Below are 22,037 nucleotides of genomic sequence, written 5' to 3' on the forward strand. Positions count from 1 at the left end.
AATAAAAACTTCTTAGAGCGTTGGGTACCCAAAAAAGACACGTTCAGAACATGAAAAGTAGTAGTACAACAGTGAAGAATTCAAGTAGTATGAACACGAAAAGGTTTTGAATACGCGCAGTGAAGCATCTTACCAAATATTGATACTCATCTAAGAGTACTTGGGAATAGAGTAATTTTTCTCATAAACTATTCTTTTAAATTTGGCATTTGTGCGTCCATGATATCTTATTTTATCCATCAACGTTATAAGTATTTTTATAATAAAGACGTTGATAATAAGGGGCTGGACTTACAAGTTTATTTTGTTCTCTGATGGCATTCATCACACTCAACATTCAAGTCACAATCCCCACATTGAAGTAGGTGAATGCACTCCCCAAAATGAATTCTTATCCCACTTTCTTCATTATAAAGGGACAGTGTGAATAATTTAAACACTAGATGTCATTTTACAAGCACAAGGAAGCATATAAACTACATGTTTTTTGTTTAGCCTTATTGAGGTTTTGGGGTTCCCATAGTAGCAAGATGGTAGACAATGATCTGTCAGTCGGTGAGGCTCAGGGTATGTCAAACAAGAGGTATTTTCTTGACTCATGAATATTTATAAAAATGCATGTTTATGTGATAATGTATGCATTTTTTTAATATGTAAAGACATTTTTGTCTTTAATAAATGATTACCTTTTAACCACTAGAAGGTGCCAAATAATACACACTGTCCCATTAAGTATTTTGTGCTTTTGTTTTAAGAAACTGTATTGTTTTTTTTGGGGGGGAATGGGTGTCCAAAAGAGGACAAAAAGATGATTGACAATATCTATCAAGATTCGATTTAAGATAAACACAACAGTCTGTCACAGAGGATCAGTATACTTTTTGACCCAAAAAGCCACAACAGCAAAATGTTTTGATTTCTTTCTGTTTTAAACTTGCCTCCCTCCCACATTTACGTAAGATCATTAAGCCTCATTTTGACGTTCATTTTTTTCCTAAATAATGATTTCAAAAGAAGGTGCAAGCAGAGTTCTTTTGCAAATATGTAATAAAAGCTGCAAATGAAAAGTTTATGGATGGATTTCTCTTCAGAGGGAGAGAGAGTGGCGCGTGCTGTGTTGCATAGCTCCACCCGACCATACAGCTCACCCAATCAAATTGTTCTGTGTGCTTGGCTAGCGTTTGAGGGTAATTACAGTTTGTTGTGTGGGTTTTCATCGTAAAGTGTGCGTTTTCATCATAAAGTGTCTTAACAGTGAAGATAAATTATCTATTTAGCTTTTATATAAAGTATTTTTTAGCGATGTCCAGCCAAAACGGCATCTGTTGATGTGACACCTTGACTGTAAACTCTAGGTAAAACTGTGCCCTTTATTTACTGTACCAAAAAGAATACATGATTGGAATAGCCTTGGCTATGCATACACCATACCAGATGTTAAAATTTCCAGATTGCGAAGAAATTTGCACCGGTAGCATTTCATCATCGAGCCATATGTACCAATAAAAACATCCATATACGGCTCGTGAGCCATAGGGTCCCAACTTCTGGTCTATCATTTGCTACATAAGACTATCTGACTTATTTTAAAAAATTGTTTTCTATGTTGATAGAAAAAAACAAAGTTAAAACCTTTCAACTAGAAACATCCATGCGTCCATCAATTATCTGCACCCCTCATCCTCAGTAGGGTCGCGGGGGTAGTGGAGCTCATCCCAGCTGTGTTCAGGCAGTGGGCAAGGGGCACCCTGAACTGGTTTCCAGCCGGTCGCAGGGTCAACTAGAAACAATAGCCTTAAAATAAACAAACTTCTAAGCCAATGGGAGAAGATTTTATTTTTGGCAATGTGCAAATCATATCCTGTTCCGTCTACGCAATGTGTGTTCTATAATGGAGGCACCTTGACTACCAGGAAGCAGCATAAGAAAACTTTCATTAAATGTCAATTTGACTCGAGAAAATATTTCACATCAATGAATTTCATCGTAAATCTTCTTTCAAATACCCTAAAGGCTGATGTTTACTTGAAAAATAATGCTAGTTACATTAGCCTATTGATTCAAATTTTGAATTGTGTTTAACTATGAGGGTAGCAGTTCGCAATCTGGTGCTTGTTTATAAACTTTGTTCTCCCGTTTTGGTATCCAGAACTCGATTTTACATATACTAAATTTCTGAGATGTTAGATAGCACATTTCTTTTCAGACCTATACAAGAATTGACACCAAGATCTTGAGTATTCAACGATACCGATACCATATGCATATACCATTGGCACATATACTGCCCACCCACCTGCAAAAACACATTTATTAAGAGAAGAAATAGCTTTTAATCGCAACACTTGCTCTGTCCACTCCACGCATCGGCCCGGTATTGCAGTACCTCCGGGAACGGTGCATTCGCAATGATCGCAGCAAGGCTTTAGGGCTAGGACCTTAGCTTGGCCTTTTGGCTGAGAGTAAGTGTCCCGGCTCCTAGGCTTTGTAGCGTATTATGAACTGACCGATAACGGATAATGGATAATGAATAACGAAGATAGAACAATAACCCTTAAAAACCCCAAAACCCCATCATATGTTCCTTACTGTTGCATTTGTTCGATGGTAAATTACTATTCTATGAATTCAAACGTCTTAATTGTTAGATGGCTACAAAAAGGTGAGTATCAGCTACTTTTGCAAGTCTGGTATTAGCTACTATTGCAAGTACTCCATACCTGTCAACGTTTTCCCCGTATTTTATGCGTTTTTTTAAACAAAAGAACTAAGAACAATTTTGGAATAATTGTATTTATTTTATATAGTCTTGATGCGATTAAGTAGGTACCCCGTTGTAGTTGTGAGGTGTATTATCACTTTATGAGGCAAATTGAAATCTTGAAATCATTAATAATATGAGCAATTGGCTGAGGTTGACAGCTATGGTACCAAAATCTTAAAGAGGCTGGAATCTATACTGATGTCTGTTATCAGCACTCACCTATCCCTACTGAAATTGAAATTATACCAAAAAAACAAAAATAGACAACTACTCAGTTTGGGAAAAACTGGGAAGTGTTTGATTGTGAAGGTATCACAGTCCAGCCTAGTTTAGAGTTGAAGCCATCTTTAGGTTTGTTATTTCCATAACAGTCATTAATCATACGACATGTTAGCGTTATGTTACCTGACTTTTGCTGGATCGAATTGTGAACTTTTGGTGTTTTAGCATTGCAGTCTAATTATCTTTCTTCTGTTGTATGTGTCAGTTTCATATATATCATATTTTCCGTATTATAGGGTGTATTGAAAACCCCCAGAATTTTGAAAGTGTGCTTAGAACCCTGTGAACCTTATATACTGCAGAATATGGTGGATACGATTGGAAATTGTTACAGTATTTATAAAGGTGTTTGCTACACGAGATTTTACGGTAGTATACCGATTTTGAGCAATGACTGATCTGTTGGAAATCATCGCTGGCCCAAATCGCAACAGGATTCGAACCCGGGTTCTGGCGGTGAGGGTGCAGACACTTTACAACTACAGTAGACAGGTACAGATGAAAAGGCAATAGAGCTTATCTCTTTATTACTCAGCCGCACCTTCGTGTGTGAATAACACACAGAATATATATTTATAGTCTTGTACTTTTATCTATACATATTTGATTTTATTTAGTTATATTCCGTTCTTTTATAAACACTTTTTCATGGTTGCAAAGAAAATTTAATGACAATGTTAATGACAACAAAGACAATCATGAATCTTGAATTATTATTATTATTCATGGTGCCAAAAACACTAATTTGCAAGGTGCATTTTGTTCTGCATTCTGATGAGCTAAATAGTCCCTCCACTTCTTCACCTGTCCGTCAATGGCGTTGCAAAAGACAGAAACAGAAAGCAAAGTATTTTTACAAAATAATATACATTATACAAGACATTTTACGTACGTATACATATTAAACCTTAACATTATTGATGCACAGTACAAGAATGGAGAGACTATTTAACCTATTAGAAATCAAAATAAAATACACGATAAAAAACAGTGTTTCTGGCACCACGAGTAAAAATAATGTGATTTTGCAATCTGCACAACTAGGGGACTAGTGGTTAAGTGTAAGCTCCCTTACCGCGGCGACCTGAGTTTAAGCTCATTTGCAAACAATTTATTGAGACGCAACACTACCGACTGATAAATCATTGCTGTATTATATGCCGCAAGTGTATAAAAAGCCTAGCGGTTATACACAAATAAACACCATAGCTCACAACTCACTACTGTAGTCTTAATTTCTCAAGCCTTTTAGTCTGTTGTGCCTAATGGCAAATATATGACAAATGACTATTCCATGGGGGTGCGCTTTATAATCCGGTACACTTTATCATATGGTGCACCATTTAATGCAAAAAATACAGTAGTTTTATTAAAAAGAAGATTTTGATCCATCAATATTGGAATTAATAGAGATTTACTCCGTCATTATAAGAGAAGATGCTTCTGTTTGGAGGATCAAGGACATTGCCGGGTTGCACAACATGGCAGCACACGCTGATAGAAGTCCACTGTATGGAACATCAAGCTTATGAAGTTCGGTCATGCAGGGTATTGATTCAAGTTTTAATCATGATACTTTTATGTAACAGGTCCCAGAACAGCAATACGTACTACATTATTTGGCCTCGTCTTTGCTGGAGGCTCAGACACGGTGATAAGAAGTTTTTTCGTTAATGGCACAGTATTTGTTCTTCAAAGTCACTGACTGCGGTGTTGCTACTTAACGAACGGTCGGCGACACGTCACGAGGAAGGCGATGTGGTGAAATGTTGGGATCTCATGTCTGCCGAGGCTCAAGTCGGTACGAAAGCTGGGTTAGCACCCTCTGGTTGTCGATCACGCACAGCTTCCGTACGTAGCCTCTCACCTCCGCCTGATTCTTGTTGGGTTGGCATATGTCAGGATCTAACACGGAAAAAGGGATGCAGAGAATTTTTCTTCATATGGGACCTGTCTGTAAAGTTAGCAAAAATTATATTAGTAAGATGACTTACTGAACGGCTGGCTTCGACAGTGCCTCACTTGTCGAATTGTGTTTGCTATAAGACGCTGACGAAGAAAAAAACCCAAATAATATTGTGGCGTTAAAACAATACACAACTCAGTGATAGGTCATGATACAGAGGTGACAAAAGATGTTTAACTCATTCACAGTCAGCATAATTAAAACAGGTATTTGACTTCTCTAGGCATCAAGGGCAGCTCAGTAAGAATGAATCTGTGATGTGTATAGCTGTCAATAGCAGTTTAGCTGAAATGGATCTTTGACATCTTTAGCTGTCAATGGTAGCTTAGATAAAAAATAATCTTTGACATCTTTAGCCGTCAATGGTAGCCTTGATAAAAAATAATCTTTAACATCTATATCCTTCTATGGCAACCTAGCTAGAGTGGATCTTTGGCGTGTATAGCCATCTATAGCAGTTTGGATCAAATGGATCTTTGACACCTATAGCCATCGGCGACAGCAGAGCTAGAATGGATCTTTGATATGTATAGCCATCAATAGCAGTTTAGCTAAAATGAATCTCTGACATCAATAGCAGTCAGTGGCATCCCAGCTAGAATGAATCCTCGATGTGTATAGCTGTCAATAGCAGTTTAGCTAAAATGGGTACTGGATATCTATAGCCGTCAAGTGCAGCCTAGCTAGGGTAACAAAACAGTTCTCAGAGTCAAAAAGTTTGGAGACCCCCTGTTGTCGAATGTAGAAGAAAAAAAAATCTAATAATGGATGTTTACTAAACATCAAACATAGAAATGTCCAGATTATGCATTTACAGCAACCACATGCTTTTAACTTTGACTTTTCTACTATGCTTTAGTTCATCATTTACATAGGCTAATGGAAACCTTCATTGTGCTAGGGCAGGAGTCACCAACCTTTTTGAAGCTGAAAGTTACTTTTGGTTTTTGATTGGCGTAAAGGACTACCAATTTGATATATAGAGACCCCTTCGCTAATTAGCGCTTCAGTCATCGCTAGTTTACACCTTCGCGGATTTTTAATTGAATTGTCTTAAACGGCATTGATATCAACGTATCAATTATTGTGGTCAGAGAGAGCACAGAGGAAGTGAGGCACGGGGCAGACTGTTTGTGCGTGTCGTGAGTGGGCGTGACTGCTTGCGTCCACGACTCTGATTGGCTCGTGTATGCTGTCGTTTAAACAGCCGGGGTGAGCATGCGCAGTCTACATCTCCAAATCGAAACAAACTCAGCACACGGTTACAGCTACAGCTAGCTTTTAGTGGCTCGTTACATTGAAAATAAATGTATTAATCAAATCGTACTCTGAGGAAAGTCACAAGAGAGCAAAGAAACCGTTGATCACCACCGAATTGTCCGTCAATTGCTATCCAGTTCAGATATCGACTGAGGCGGCGTTGGAAGAGAAAGCAATAGCGAGGCTGCAGGTCCAGAATACTGCTACGGCTGAGCCAACAACCCTCACAAGCTACCCCTGCTGAGCCTGCATTTCAGCAACGCCAAATCCATAAACCATGAAATAAGTGATCAGGAGCTACAACTCATGGGAAAACCTCTACATTTGCTACTCTTTGTTTAAATCATTGCGGAGACTTGGCTCAAATCAAGGACACCAAATGCTAGGGCACAGCTAGCCAGCTGCTCTCTAAATTGCTTTCTTACTCTGAGAGGAGAAGCCCTCCAATTTAGTTACACTTTTGCGTAGCAACAATCAAACCACCCATTTAACCGTAATTATGTGCTGTGTGTTATTATTTGCAAATGTATAATTATTAATTTGTTACAGTCGTATACTCAAAGTTGGTAATGACATTATCTCGAGATAGGGTTAACGCATTGGGAGCTTTTATAAAGGTGTGACACTACTTTGCGGATTTTCACTTTTGTGGGTAGTTGTGCTCCCCATTTAATAACAACTTGTGTTATTACTGTGTTGTTACCTAATTGTAATTATTAGGGGTTGAGTCAATCACTAAATAATGGCAGTTTGAAATAATTTTACTAGAAAATCACACTGACCCATCACTGGTTCTCAGGGGTCCGAGGGCACCACTGGGTTAGAACAATGCTATTTTGTGCACGAATCAGCATTTGTCAACAGAGTATAAAAAAACGTGAACAAAGTTACTCTGTACTGGAACCTATTTCAGGTAATATGTGTCTCACTTTGCAAAATTTTTAGTTATTTTTGTAAAATAGGAAAATATGTGAGCAAATGTGGGCAAAATGGTTTTGTATGACATTTTTGCCTGTTTTACTCAAAACAAGTCTGAAACAAAATCTTAAATAAAAATATGTATATTATAAATGAGCAAAATTATTTATACATTAAAAAATACTGAAAATCCAATAGTAGAGCCAAGCAGAGAACCGCCGGTTCGAGAACGTGCTCCATTCGGGCCCCGGTGCTATGGAATGCTCTTACCCTGGGATTCGATCTTCAACCTCAGTGGAACTGTTTAAATCTAGGCTTAAAACACACTTCTATTCTAAAACATATGAATGACCAATATTTCATCTTGACACTATCTGTGTATTATTTGTTATTGCCACATCCGTTGGAGCCTGGTCATCCTGGAAGGGGGATTAACTCATGTGCAGTCCCTTCTCAAGGTTTCTTCATTTTCCTCATGTTGAGGTTTTTCCTTGCCCTCATGTAGGTTTTGGATCAGGGGATGGTGTAAAATAGTCTGTAGTTTGCAATAACCTGTGGTCTGTGCAGCCCTTTGAGACTCCTTGTGATTAAGGGCTAAACAAATAAAACACTTAACTTGCCTTGAAAAGGGTGATTACATGTGACATTTTTTTCCTCAATTTTCTAACTGGACTTTTGGATTTGTATTTAGTATCCTTTTCAAAAACAATTCAGTATTGCAATTTAGTATACCAGCTCAATTAAAGAATTTGTGCTTTTTTTTCACTCTTTCGGTATTTGTACACATGACTGTGCAATACAGACACCCCAGTGGTCAATTTAGTGAGGACAAAATTTGTAATAATCTTTTTCTAATCACACAGTTTGCATTTGAAGAGAACAAAAACAGAATGCATACCACAAAAAATCAGTATGTCAATAAGAATTTTGCCTTACCATTTTCTCAAAATTGACCATGCTGTCAATGAATGTCTTGTTGCCTTCATGTGTGAAAGTCATGTCTGAAATGAAATATTTCATTATGAGTACAAAAGGCTACAAAACAAACCATTGAGTGAAAAACAAAAATGCTACCTTTGAGTAGGAGGGGCATAAAAGGGATGATAGGCGGCTCCAGTTTGGTAACAGTTAGTCGGTAGGATCGATGGTTTCTGGACGGGTCCTGAACATCGACGACAACAATGTTATCCCGGAATATTTATTTTGGTATTCATATACAGTAATCCCTTGCTGTATTGCGGTTTAGTTTGGCGGTTTTGATACTTTGCATTCGTTGTGTTCTGCAATCTGCTAAACAGTCGCCCACCCTTTTTCTGCCTGTGTCTGCCTGTGCGTCGATGATCTCGCGGACTGAATTGTTTACGGTTCACGGATCCCTTAGTCCCATGATTGTCAGGGGACCGTTTCCTGGGGTTGTGTCTTGTATAAGTATAGCCTCGTGGCGCACATCCCTCTCCAGGCTGTTTTTTTGTGTAGAGGTTTGCTCCCCCACATGATACTGATAGTACTGGTTTCCACGGTTACCAGGAGCAGGAAAAGCCTCTTGACCCGACTCAGATATAGCCCCTTCATCATCTGGTCTTTCTTGATCTTTGATGTAAAGTGTCATCCCGCTCTTGAGCAGGATCTTTTCATTGACAAACGTGTATGTGACAATACTGATACGAGATCCTAAATCACTGGGAAAAGAACTATTTTTGTTTCAAACTTAGTAGTACAACTTACTCTTGTCTCCTCTCTACCTCTACTCAATGTGTGCGAGGCACTGGAAAGCTTGACCATAGCAAGTAAATAAAAATCTAAGCACACATTTGATTTTGTGTGTGTTTGGAGGTTTGTCTAAATATAGGATGCATTTTAAGGAAAAAGGTTTCCGTTATTGGTATTGAGAGGCGAGATTTGATCAGTTATCAGTATCAATAGAAAATAAACTGGTATTGTGTATCCCTAGTTTGAGGGAATAACAGAACTGGCCATTGTACATACAGTATACGTAAAACAGCCTGGCAAACCTACATTATGTGCTTGTAAATCTTTTTCAATTTCAAGTTTTTCTAAAAGCTATTTTAAATGTAAACACTCTGCATTCATATAGCACTTTTCAAGTCACTGAAAACCTCCCAAAGCGGTTAACACTTACCCATTCAGACAAACCCACACTCCGATAGCAGCGTCAGCCATGCAAGGCAATTACCTGCTTATCGGAGGCATTAGGGAGTCAGTGTCTTGCCCGAAGACACTTTGACATATAACACGGAGGAGCCAGGAATCGAACCTGCGACCTCCTGAGATACTGCCAATGCAGCTGCCCCAAAAGGCAGAAGAATTTGCTTTCTATCGCCAAAAAACTTCAACTTTTTGACCTGCTAAACTCGCTCTGGAGGCGCTTTTTCATAAATATTTCATATCGTAAAAATATGTTTTCTCTAGGAGGACAGAAAGGACACATTATTTATATACATATATAATGTATATATTCATATAGGTTATACAATTGATAAAAGATAGATACAGTATGTGCTTCTTTCCTTAAAAGGCTTTTAATTTTTGGCAGCTCCAAAGACATTTTTTTGTGCTATATAGCTCTTTAGACATTTTGGTTTGGTGACCCCTGCCTAAAGAAAGGTAAGTGCAGTTTCCAAAACGTCCACATAACGACGCCAAAATATCATGTGAAGTTAAAACATATTGTCCTGAAATAAATTCCACCCCTTAATCAGCAAGATTATTTTTGAAATTATAATATGACAGTATAGCAGTTAATTGTAAAAAAAACAAAACGTTTATAATAAGAAAACGTTTATGAAGTTCAGTACTTTTTCTTTGTTAAACAAATGCTTTAGCCTGTAAATTGGGTTTGTTCTAAGGTTTCAATATTTAATAGAGTATTTGATCAATAAGCAAAGGTTTCTACTTTGCAGTTTTTGACTATCGTGAACTATTTAGGAACGCAACATTTACAAGAAACAAGGGATTACTGTATATTTTTGTTTGCAATCTGCAGCTCACCATCATACTCTCAAATTCAGCGTAGAACTTCTTGAACTTGGTTGGCAGCTTCTGATAAGTGACATATCAAAATTGCTCTTTACTGGAAGTTCCCGGTTCCAAACAAATCTGAGCTGATGTTTCTTGTTTACCTCCCACGTCTGGCTCAGTCTGCTGACAGCCGGGTTGCTCATGCCCATGATAATGGCAAAGAACGAATTTAGGTTCTTAAACTCCCGACAACTGGGAACAAACAGTAGTAATATCATTAAAAACCAGGAAATTTTACTTTCATCATTGTATCATGGTTGAGAAACAATTTGGCTGAATCTTTGGACTGGTTTGCTTTCTTATTTATCTTTTTTTTTCTGAATTTACTGTATTTCAAATTATTTTTTAAATGAATTGAGATAAATATTAATTATAGGGTTAAAACAAGGTTTTATATGTTCTCGATAGAATATACATTTGTTAATTTTAAGATGTAATATTTATTTGAGTGTTATTTAAGTGTGTTTCTATTAGTATAACAACGATACTTTTTCAAATGAGCAAAACTGATCGATATGGAAGATAACAGAATTTTGCTTATTCTAAGTCACATGTTCTAAATCATCGCCGAACGGGCTAAACGTTGCTTGCCACATCATTTTCTGAGGACGGCGAGAGCTTAAAATGTCTGAACCATTAAAATTAACGGGTTCAAAAGAGTGCTCTGAACCAAAACAGCATTTTTCACAATGCCTGTCAACAAAAATATCAGGGAAGTCACGGCTCAGCGCCGACACACGCCAGTATTTCCATATCGATGTCAACGAGTGGAATTAAAATGTAAATTATCCCAAATTTGTACAAGTACATTTTGTTATAAGGTAATAACTCTGCATTTATAATTCATTCCCGGATCGAGCTTGTATCTTGAGCAAATTTACCCAATACGAATTATATGAAAATAGATGAATTGATTCCCGCTTTCCCCAAAGCATCCAAGTTAAACCTAAATAACTACAAAACACATTTTCCTCATCACTAAAATCATATTAAAATAGTTATTCAATTGCGTTTGAAGTTTTCATAGAAAACGCGTATTTTGTATTTTTCTATAAACTGGCGTAGTAAACTAAAGAAGAAGTGCAGCATTTGTTCGTCATTAGCCCACTCACTGTGCGGCTATCTTGATGAACTTCTTGAGGAGCTGGACTCTCTTACTGAGCTGTCCACAGAGGCACACCTCGGTCACCACCCAGAGCTGAACCTGGTTGAACCTCCGCAAGAAGAGGTCCAGGTTGGCCGTGGTTCTTCTAAAGCTTTGCCGGCCAAACGTGTGATAGAGCAGTTCGTGCTGTATTTGCGTAGTGGAAAATTCAGTTTGAGTTAAGATAACGCATATTAGACTTGCATTGCTTCTCTTTTACTGAGCCCTACTACTTATCTACAATCAATCAACCAATAGCAACATGGCAAATGAGAAAAGCAAAGAAGATGACTGTGTATTTATGACTAACCTCGTGCACACAGCTGAAGAGCTCCCAGTCGAACATTGTCATCTGATAGGCCAGGTCTTTGGAACTCATCAGCTCAAAAGTGGACATTGAACCCGCCGAGGGTCCTTCCTGTTCTGTAAGAGGCGTCTGATACATGGCAAAATTAACATGCATCACATTCAAAAAATATACCACATTATACTATTATTATCACTATCCGTCGGGCGATTTTACTGCTGTACAGTTATCCCTCGCTGTATCACGGTTTACTTTTCAAGGTTTACTTTGCAGATTTTTATCGTGCTTTGGGTTTTATTATCTGATTGACTAAGAGTCATCCTGACACCTTTCCACCAGTCTAAGTTGTACATCATCAGTGGGCAAACTTTTTGGGTTGCAGGCCACATAGGTTTAAAAAACATTGCATAGGGCTTGGGCCGTAAAAAAAAAATATTAAAAAAATTGATGGAAAAAGGTTTTTGAATATGCTAATTGACAGTCATAAGTCTGATACCTTGGTAATACTAAAGGAAAAAGATTACATAATCCAGTCAATTTTTTCCCGTTTGCATTTACCTGCACAAGTTGTTTCATTATCAAGTCAAAGTCAGCTTTATTGTCAATTCTGCAGCAAAAACACCGAATTGAAATTTAGTTTCTCAACCCTCTGTGTCGGGGAAATAAAAAAGCACAAAAAGACACTTTAATTAGAACATAAAATATAATCGGTTTAAGCACTAATTTGATCATTTGCTTTGAAAAATGCAGTGCAATAGGATTTCTCTAAAACTGTTTTATTGAATGATTGATAATCTAAACTGAGCTTCTTAACTCATCTGAACACAGTCATTATTTAATTCTTAGGGATGTTTGACACCACTTTGAGCTAAGAGAGTTAATTTATGACTTACCAGACTGCTGAGTTGCTCTCGTGCACAGGCAAATAACCGCCCGTTGATTCTCAGAGTGGAAAACACTGACACATCATTAGGCTTGAGTATCTGTTTCTCTATAAAGTAAATTGGGATTGCATCGAGTCACCAGTGATGGGTGCGCTTGTGGTGCACGGCAGGCTTTCCTCTTACCTCCCGCAGAGCTGAGGTGGACTAGCACGAGCTCGTCAGTGGAACCCAGTTTGTCGGCCACGGCGCTAAGCACTTCTTTGCCCGTCGCGGCCACGGCAACTCGGATGGTGGTGTAAGTGTGGTCGCTACAATACACCTTCAACAGGACTGCAAAACACCATGCTGTGAACTCAGCTTGTTGAACTAGGCTGAGATTCATCAAGTCAAAAGAAATGCTTTGTCACCATTTTACAGCATCTTAGTTTTCATTAACTAGGTTTAGGTTAGTTAAGGAGTTTTATTAGGACAAAAGAGTTCGTAGAAGTTAATTTGCTGAATTTATAGACTGTCCAAAATTATTTTTGGATGGGAAATGTCATCATTTACCCACGTTTGCGATTTCAAATCACGGTTCCGTTTTTAGTCCTCGCCAACATGTAAAATCAAAACATATAGGAAGCATTACAAAAAAGGGTATGAATGAAAATAATTCAATAGAAAAGGGAAAATGTGTACTTTTGGCACTAATGTTTCGATATTATGGAACATCACAATCACTTACTGTCGTCTTGATTTCGAATGGCCTGCTTCTTCTGCAGCCTCTCCTCTCCGTTGCTAAACTGCCGTATCAAAGTCTTCTGTGGGATGAAAAGACACAATTGGCATAATATAGCATCGCAACTGCAACTATAATCACTTGAAGGGTGTAGACTTACTTTTTTTGTGGTCTTAGCCTCCTCTGAGCTACAAATAAAAAATCATGCCGCATTGAATGAATAAAATCACATATATATGGCATTCAACATTAAGCTTGAGCGCAAACCTACTGCAGCTTCACAATTGTCTCTAGGTCAGGAAGAAGATCTTTTAATGCTCTGAACATCCGTGAATCGTTTGATACATTTCCCAACAACTCCTGTAGAAAAAAAAATGGAAAAACATGAATGACTTCAGACCATCTGAAGGATTTCAAACTGAAAAGGAATGGCTTTTACTTTTTCTGTGTGAGTGTTTTATATCTGGGTTGTGAGACATCAAAGATAAAATCTGAGATTAGCAGTACCAATTACGTAACATTATTACAAAATATTCTGGGCACAAATTAGCTTCAGAACAATGGCTTTTAGGATTCACGAGTGCCAAGACCAAAATGGTTAATAAATTATTTTATACGAGGTAAGCGGGCTTTTAAAAAAACAAAACCTAAATTAGGGGAGGTAATAGAAAATTCCAACTCAACCCTAAGAGTCAGCTGAAGTGGAAATTCCACAAAACAAGGAGTCTATGTCGGAACCGGTTCTAACAGGAATTGATACGACAAGCCCATTTTTTAGCTACAAAAAAAACATGGCTGAGAAAATGGAAATAATAGGCGATTGCACCCAAATAAATGCATAAATCATGAAATTAATTACTGTATTTTCTGCACAGTGGATTATAAAGCACATGCCGCCTAAAATAGTTGTTTGCCATATATCTGTTATACATAAGGCGCATTGGATAGGGCGCATGAAGTTGAGACTGCAGCAAGAGCTAGCATATAAACTTTGAGCATTTCATATATTAACGGTGTGGAATAGTGCAATGATTGATCAGTCCATAAGTATCGCTGATAAAATCACATAAAACTGCTTACAACAGGAATTAAACCCTGGTCATAGTGGTGAAGGGGTTAAAACCTTACCAGAAGACCACCAGTGGTACAGATGACTGACAAAAAGATTTTCAAGCATATCTCATTATCACACTTTCTTACCCTTGGTGCCAGAAACAGTGATTTAATAAACATGGCGAAAGTCAGGGACAGAAAACACATAATACAAAATACTATTCAAGTTCTTTTACATCAATACACATATTAAACGCATTGTTATTGACGCACATGTGAAGAAGTGGAGAGACTGTATAACCTATACGGATGCAAAACATAATGCACAATCGGTATTTCTGCCACAGTGAGTAAAATTAGAGGGAAATGAGATAAGCTGTAATGCCTATTATAAACTCATCTGCACCACTGTTGATCTAGTGGTACAGTGTTGGCGCCCTCATCGCCACGATCCTAATGCATACAATGTATTACATTTTGGCTCAGCAATAATTATCAATTGACAGGGATCAGAATTTTCCGCGGATCCGCGGATTTCCGCTGTTTCTGAACCCCAAAGGTCAGTCCCGTAAATCGACTAAATTCGATGAGAAAATATTTTGGGGGGGGGGGGGGGGTGAGGTATGATACGTGACTGTTTCGTCACCCCAAGTTAGCATTTAGACCATTGGTCGATAGGTTCGCTGATAACCAATCAGCGGAGCTTTTGTTCAGAGCATTGGCTTTCTCAAACATGGCGCTCCTTCCGGTCTTTTCAAACGGTGAAATGAGTGTTTGAAAAATTAAATATGAAAATACTAAGAAAAGAAGACGAGGCTTTTGTCTCCGAGATTGATAAAGGAATCAAGAATAAATTTAAGTGGTCATGGCTGGAGAAGACTGTCACAGTAAACGTTAAAATCGGCGCAAAGATCGAGGAAGTTACAGAAACTTTGAGCCAGTTCATCGCAAAGTGTGATGTTCCAGGGAAAGCAAAGTGTCTATACTGTGTCGATCTGATCAATTATGGTACGCGAGGTTGTGTGGCACGGATCGATCATGCTAAAATGAACAAGCACAAAGCAAAAATAGCTTGCCGGCGATCAAATTATGCACTCGGATCCGCATTTAAAATCGGCAGTGAAACTAACAGTAACACCACCGGTTCAACATTATTGGCCGTTCCAAATCCTTCCACTTCAAATACTAGCAGCAGTCAACCACTGGTTCCCCTGTGTGACAGAAAATCCCAATCTGAGGTATTTATAAATCTATTTATTTATGAAATGATTTTATCTTTTGTGTTTAATATTTAGAACAGGTTAACAAAATTTAAAATTTGTTATAAACATGATTAAAATAAATTATTTTGTATCATCATGATCATGTTCAATATTCAGGGATCAGAATGGAGATTTTCATTTTCAGCTGAAATAGCCAGGGTCCTGAAGCCAACAGCATTTATCTTATTTGCTATGTGAAAATTGCACTAGAATGAATTAAATCCAACAAAACAGAAACCGATGTTTAAAACAATTGGGGGATTACAATGTTACAACCATCACCATTGTTGTTGTGTTTTGATGATGAAGATGGACCTTGTATTTAGCTACTAATCAACAATATATATGAAAATATATACATTAATAACCATTCATCATTAATTTGAAAATAGAATGCACAAACTGAACATGCTTAAAAAAAATACATGTCAGTCTGTACAGTCTTCTCCAGCCATGACCACTTAAATTTATTCTCGATTCCTTTATCAATCTCGGAGACAAAAGCCTCGTCTTCTTTTCTTAGTATTTTCATATTTACTTTTTCAAACACTTATTTCACCGTTTGAAAAGACCGGAAGGAGCGCCATGTTTGAGAAAGCCAATGCTCTGAACAAAAGCTCCGCTGATTGGTTATCAGCGAACCTATCGACCAATGGTCTAAATGCTAACATGGGGTGATGAAACAGTCACGTATCATACCTCACCCCCCCCAAAATATTTTCTCATCGAATTTAGACGATTTACGGGAATGACCTTTGGGGTTCAAAAACAGCGGAAATCCGCGGATCCGCGGAAAATTCTGATCCCTGAATATTATAAAAGCTTTTAATGTCAATATATTATTATTTTTTTAATTTATATATATATATATATATATATATATATATATATATATATATATATATATATATAAAATACATGGTTTCTGTTTTGTTGGATTTAATTCATTCTAGTGCAATTTTCACATAGCAAATAAGATAAATGCTGTTGGCTTCAGGGGGGCTTCGCCCCACCGAGCCCCCCACCGGGCTCTGCCCTGGACCTGGCCGGGGCCGACGGCCCCTGGACCCTGGCTATTTCAGCTGAAAATGAAAATCTCCATTCTGATCCCTGAATTGATCAATCGTTGTTCGAATACGGTAGGACACTACAAAACTTTGTGTAGTCATACACACCAATAAATACTGTATGCCTTCCCTACCCGATCCACCGCGCTATTTAAGGTGCTTCGGATTATAAGGCGCATTTGAAAATTTCTGTCCAAGTGGGGTTTTTAGGTGTGCCTAATAGTAAAAAAAAATGTAATTATGACTAAAAGAATCAATAAATCTTAAATGACTAAAATGATAAAGAAGGTTATGAACAAAGAGAATCCTACAATTGTCACAATATGCATTATATGCAGTGACACTCAATATTATACCAAAAGATAATGGCTGCAAATATTCAAGTGCGCTTTCTACCTCTAGGAAGGAAATGGCAGCGGACTCTTCTTGTAGCAGGTATGTGTGTGTGTTAGCCCAGCGCAAGGCCAGGATAAGAACCCGCTTCTTGGAGTTGAGAGCATGCTCCAACCGCTCCTGTTCAGAACCGGGCGGAGAGGCTGCGTGGTAGGTGCAAACCTTGTTAAGGCAAAAAAAAAAAACATGGATTTTATATCAGTTTTTTCTAAACCAAGTATGAGTAAAACTCATTACAGGTTCCATCCAACGTATGTCCAGCTGTAGTTACGAACACGGCCAGCAGATGCTCATTTCTACAGCTGATGCTCTTTTTTTAATTCATTGCCTGGTAACACACAGCGTAGTAGCCCGACAATACATCCGAAAATTTGGGCAGCCAGCCAGCACAGCAATCTACCCATTCAATCAGTACAGTAATACAGTAGCTACAGGTGATAAATTTCACGGCTTACTTAGCTACCAGGGTTGTAGGGTCACCACTTCCTCTGGTGCGTTTTGTGCATTAACAGCCTGATGCCGCTCATCCTGAAGTATTTCACAGCAGTTAAAAACAATCTTGACTACACTAACTTACTGACAACAACAGATACTTTTTAGTTTTTTTCATGATAATAATCAAAGGAGTAGGCACACGGCATGGCGCCCCAGCACGGTGCGAAGTAGAAAAACCTTGAAAAGTAGGCCACGTTATAGGAGAGGATCACTGAATCACTGAATATTTTTTAGTATTAGTATAATTTTAGTATTAGTAAGAAAATAAATAATTCAATAATAAATAAATATTACAATAATTCAGCAAATAGGTAATTAAGTACATTTACTATTCAAAGTAAGATCTAAAAATAAAAGATGAAGGCCTAATTTGACATTAAATCACTCAGTAAACATTTACTTGAATATGTCATATTAAGGGAGGGGCCACAAACTATCAACCTTGGGGCCGTATATGGACCGTAGGCCGCAAGTTTGAGACCCCTGGTTTTAAATTATGGATTGTTTTATGAAAAATAAAACACAATTTAAAATGCTCTCGTTCTTTTTCTTTGTTCATATGTAAAAAAAGGACAAAGGCAAGCTACCAATGATTTCTCTATGTTCCCATCACAAATACTGGTAAGAGAAACTCTACAGGATCAATTTTAGAGCACAAACAAAGGAAAGGATATTGCGCCAAGAGCAGCTGACACAGCTGGCTGTTGGGCATGAAGACACAGTGCATGAGGACAAAATCGTCCACTGCTGGGTCTGAGTGGAGAAGAAATACAAATCAAAACAAGATGGAGAATTAGGAGAACAACAAAGAAGGAAAGTGAATTGGGAAAAAAGAACAACCTGGTTCTCTGTGATGGATGTCCATCCTCATAGTTTCCAAGAAATGCTCGAGAATCTTCTCTGGGGTGCCTGAGATCACAGTGTACCTGCAGACAAGGTGATGTTGACAATACATTCCAACCCGTGATAATGTAACGCCAGATTTTTGTTGTTTTTAATAAACATATATACTTGATGCTTCCCACGGTGGAGGCTCGTGGGCTCTTCTCCAAAACCAGCACAGCTTGATCGTGCTCCTTCAAACGCACCGTGTTGGCCTCCACGTCCTGCGATTACATTTAAAATTTAGGACTTCTTATACGCCACAAGAGGGAGACTAACGTATGTTAACATGATCATCTTAACGTGATGCTGGAGTTCAGAGGAAGGTCAGTGAAGGTGGTTCGTAATCAGGGTTGGGTAGGGTTACTTTAACTTGATTACTTTCAATTACTTTTGGATTACTCCAATACCAAATATGCTAATAAAAGACAAAAGAAACTAAATATGAATAAAAGTACTACATTTTGTGCAGGCTTGGGGAGTAAGGAAATACATGGAACGGCAAAAATGATGTTGGTAAGCTGTTTGGATTTATTTTCATTTTGTTTGTCGCATTTTATGTTAGTTTTGCCAGAGATCAAAAAGATTAAAGCCAGGAGAGAAAGCTTACCATGTGTTGTGAGTCATAATTGTATTCTTATTTAGTTTCTTTTGTCTTTTATTAGCATATTTGGTATTGGAGTAATCCAAAAGTAATTGAAAGTAATCAAGTTAAAGTAACCCTACCCAACCCTGTGCGTAATGCATATTGGCGAAATGCAACCTCACACATGCGACCTTGAGCAAGAAACTGAATGCTGAAGCCCAATTAAGGCGCAAATTCCACCCGTTTTAGTCAGTTGCCAAGGGATCTATTTTTGAACCTCAAAATAGCTAACTGAGAAAGCAGATGGCATTTTATGAGTGTTTACCTGGTTCCTGAGCAAATGTGATGCCATTTCTTGCAACAGCAAGTTACAAATGGGGCGCCAGTAATCTTTGAGTACCTCATAAACTGGGTCTGCCTACTTTAAAGAGACCTTTTATTTGAATGCTAGACAAAAATATATGAAAAATCATACCAATGTTAATTTTTATGAAAATATATAGGTGGATACATTTGTATTTCTTTTACACAATGGAATCTACACTTAGGTCGCCACCATTTTTGTCTGGCATCCAGCTGCTAAGGAGTGATCATTTGGGAATAGTTTTCCTTTTAATTAGACAACAGTGCCTTCTGGTGGTGAAATATTACACGCTGGGGCTTTAAGTGATGCAAAAAGGAATAGGATACGTCACACAAATGTATAGGTTCCATTATGTGGAAAATATATAAATTAAATATAGTAACAATTGTGACGCAATTGGCAGATCATAAATTCAAAATACAAAAAAATACTATACTTGAAAACTAAATTATAAAACAATTAAAGGTATCTGTCAAACAGTCTGAGATGATGTATATAAGATTATATGCTTATATCATATTCAAATGTGTATGATGCCCTTTACTATGTCATCTACATCCCTAGTGCTGTAGTGGTTATACAGTGGAATTAAGCTTAATTATGATTATTGTGGTTATTGTTAATATCACTAATGTTGTCATTGGGCTGGTCTGCAGTGATTTTGTCAGACATTACACTGGTCTGTGGAACGGAAAAGGTTGGGGGCCACTGCTATAATGCACAAAAACCTCTTGAGGATTTTTTTTGATTGTGCTGTATGAATATTTGATTGGTTGATTGAATGATTAATATCATAACATTTGCACTGCAACTTTTCACAAAAATAAAAAGTATATTTCAATAATACTTTACAATATTATTGTACCATATTTGTTTTTCTCGTAAAATGCTAAATATTATCCGATCGATTCAAATTTTTTTGCAATTTTTTTTGTATTTTATTAAAGAATTGAGATATTAGAATTCCTGTTTTCAAGCCAATTATTAGCATGAGGTACTGATCCACGCACCCTGAGAATCCTGTTGAAATCTTCCTTGTCAACTCGAAGGAAGTGGCAGTTGTCCTCTCTTAGAACAATGGAGGCAGCGCGAGGGGAATCCGTGACCAGGGCCAACTTTCCAAAGTCGTCCCCTTCGTGCAGTGTACACACAACCCCCTGAAGCACGCACAGACAAACACAATATTTACATCTTGCAAAAGCCTGAAGAAAGGTCCTAGGCCACTAATGAATCATCAAATGCAAAGTGAAGTGAATGTGGGAATTAGCCTTGTAGCTGTTTTGCAAGGATTTAATTAATGAAGTTAGAAGAACTCAAGTATTCACCTCACCTTGCCATAGATAACCACGTTAACAGAACCCCTCTGGATGATGTACCATGAGGTGCCCTCTTCTCCTTGATTGAACACTGCAATATCCCAAAACACAAAATTGTCTTGATTTAGCATGCATAACAAAGGGAAAACAAACTAAAGATAGCAGCAAAATGAAGACATACACACAGTTCCAGCTTTAGCGTGAGATTCGAAGATAACAACACTTGCAAGTTCCCGCTTCACCTAGGGGATAAATCGCACTGGGTTTGTTGGACACAATGAAAACAGTACAATATGTTCAATCATTTCATTACTTAGGTCAGGGGTCGGGAACCTTTTTGACTCAAAGAGCCATAAAAGCAAAAAATATTAATTTTATTTTGGGAAAGAGCCACACCATATATTATGAGACAAATTTACAAAATTGCTAAACCCGCACCCCAGACAAAAGCTCAGTCTTCAGCACATTTATTTTTGATGATTTGATAAAAAATATGAAAAGAGAATAATGCCAGAGCCCCTGTCCCAAAATCAACAAACATACCACTTTAAACTTGTCTTTCTTGCAATTACTCAAGATCGGTTAAACTCCTTTTGACCCTTTTTTTTCATACATATTGGTTTCAAAACCAGTTGCAAGCAGTTATTGTGTAAAAACGTCACAACATTCTGCAAATAGGGAGCCTGATGAGCTCACTTTTGGCGCAGATGGCGTAGGGCGAGAGATGGGAGGGAGTGCTTGCGCTTTTTGCATGGCTCCACCCATCCCTCCCACTCACCCAATCAAAAGACTAAGTTCTCTTCCGGTGTTTTGGCGTATTTACAGTGTGTTCTGTGGATTCATCATAAGGTATCTGAACACTGAACACAGATTATATAGTGAACTTTTATATAAAGGATTCTTTAGCGTTGTACAGCCAAAACGAGTTTTTCCCCCCTTTTTTGTGTGACACCTTGACTGTAAATTGTAGTGAAAAACGTGCCCTATATATACTGCGAAGTAACGTTGGCTACTTAGCTTTGGATTGGATTTGCGTGTACCTGAATAGGATGAATAACTCAAGTTTCGAACAAGATAGAGATATTTTGCATGCAATCAAATTTGTCTCTGAGCCATAGATATTCATAGAAAGAGCCATATATGGCTCGCGAGCCATAGGTTCCCGACCCCTGACTTAGGTATTCATATAATTTTTAAACTTAATTTTTAGATTTTTGACATTGTACACTGAAAAAAACCCAATGATAAATCAATTACCCAAAACATATCTCTGCTTTACTAATTACTTGTTTTTACTAATATTTAACTGTTTCCTCACTTTTCTGGTTTTTAACTCG

The 22,037-nt window shown here is 37.8% G+C and overlaps 1 protein-coding gene across 3 annotated transcripts in view; it reads right to left on the bottom strand.

Annotated features, from left to right (window-relative positions):
- Positions 1 to 286: 286 nt before the first annotated feature.
- Positions 287 to 22,037, bottom strand: part of rapgef4b (Rap guanine nucleotide exchange factor 4b) — a 56,755-nt gene continuing 35,004 nt past the window's right edge. For 2 of the 3 annotated variants that reach the window (XM_088329759.1, XM_088329775.1), the window contains 20 exons: positions 20,882 to 20,942; positions 20,715 to 20,791; positions 20,395 to 20,541; positions 18,564 to 18,658; positions 18,393 to 18,478; positions 18,227 to 18,305; positions 17,061 to 17,211; positions 13,554 to 13,642; positions 13,443 to 13,470; positions 13,289 to 13,364; positions 12,748 to 12,894; positions 12,574 to 12,671; positions 11,684 to 11,809; positions 11,342 to 11,520; positions 10,331 to 10,421; positions 10,200 to 10,250; positions 8,265 to 8,352; positions 8,127 to 8,191; positions 5,041 to 5,095; positions 287 to 4,951 (listed from right to left, as the gene is read on the bottom strand). In XM_088329759.1, coding sequence (XP_088185885.1) covers positions 4,824 to 4,951; positions 5,041 to 5,095; positions 8,127 to 8,191; positions 8,265 to 8,352; positions 10,200 to 10,250; positions 10,331 to 10,421; positions 11,342 to 11,520; positions 11,684 to 11,809; positions 12,574 to 12,671; positions 12,748 to 12,894; positions 13,289 to 13,364; positions 13,443 to 13,470; positions 13,554 to 13,642; positions 17,061 to 17,211; positions 18,227 to 18,305; positions 18,393 to 18,478; positions 18,564 to 18,658; positions 20,395 to 20,541; positions 20,715 to 20,791; positions 20,882 to 20,942 — 1,917 coding nt within the window. In that variant the 3' untranslated portion in view covers positions 287 to 4,823. The remainder of the gene's footprint in view (positions 4,952 to 5,040; positions 5,096 to 8,126; positions 8,192 to 8,264; positions 8,353 to 10,199; positions 10,251 to 10,330; positions 10,422 to 11,341; positions 11,521 to 11,683; positions 11,810 to 12,573; positions 12,672 to 12,747; positions 12,895 to 13,288; positions 13,365 to 13,442; positions 13,471 to 13,553; positions 13,643 to 17,060; positions 17,212 to 18,226; positions 18,306 to 18,392; positions 18,479 to 18,563; positions 18,659 to 20,394; positions 20,542 to 20,714; positions 20,792 to 20,881; positions 20,943 to 22,037) is intronic. The other variant, XM_088329768.1, reaches the window with a different exon arrangement.

The sequence above is a fragment of the Urocampus carinirostris genome, chromosome 1 (genome assembly GCF_059441175.1).
Source record: "Urocampus carinirostris isolate Australia breed hairy pipefish chromosome 1, RoL_Ucar_1.0, whole genome shotgun sequence".
NCBI classification, from domain to species: Eukaryota; Metazoa; Chordata; class Actinopteri; order Syngnathiformes; family Syngnathidae; genus Urocampus; species Urocampus carinirostris.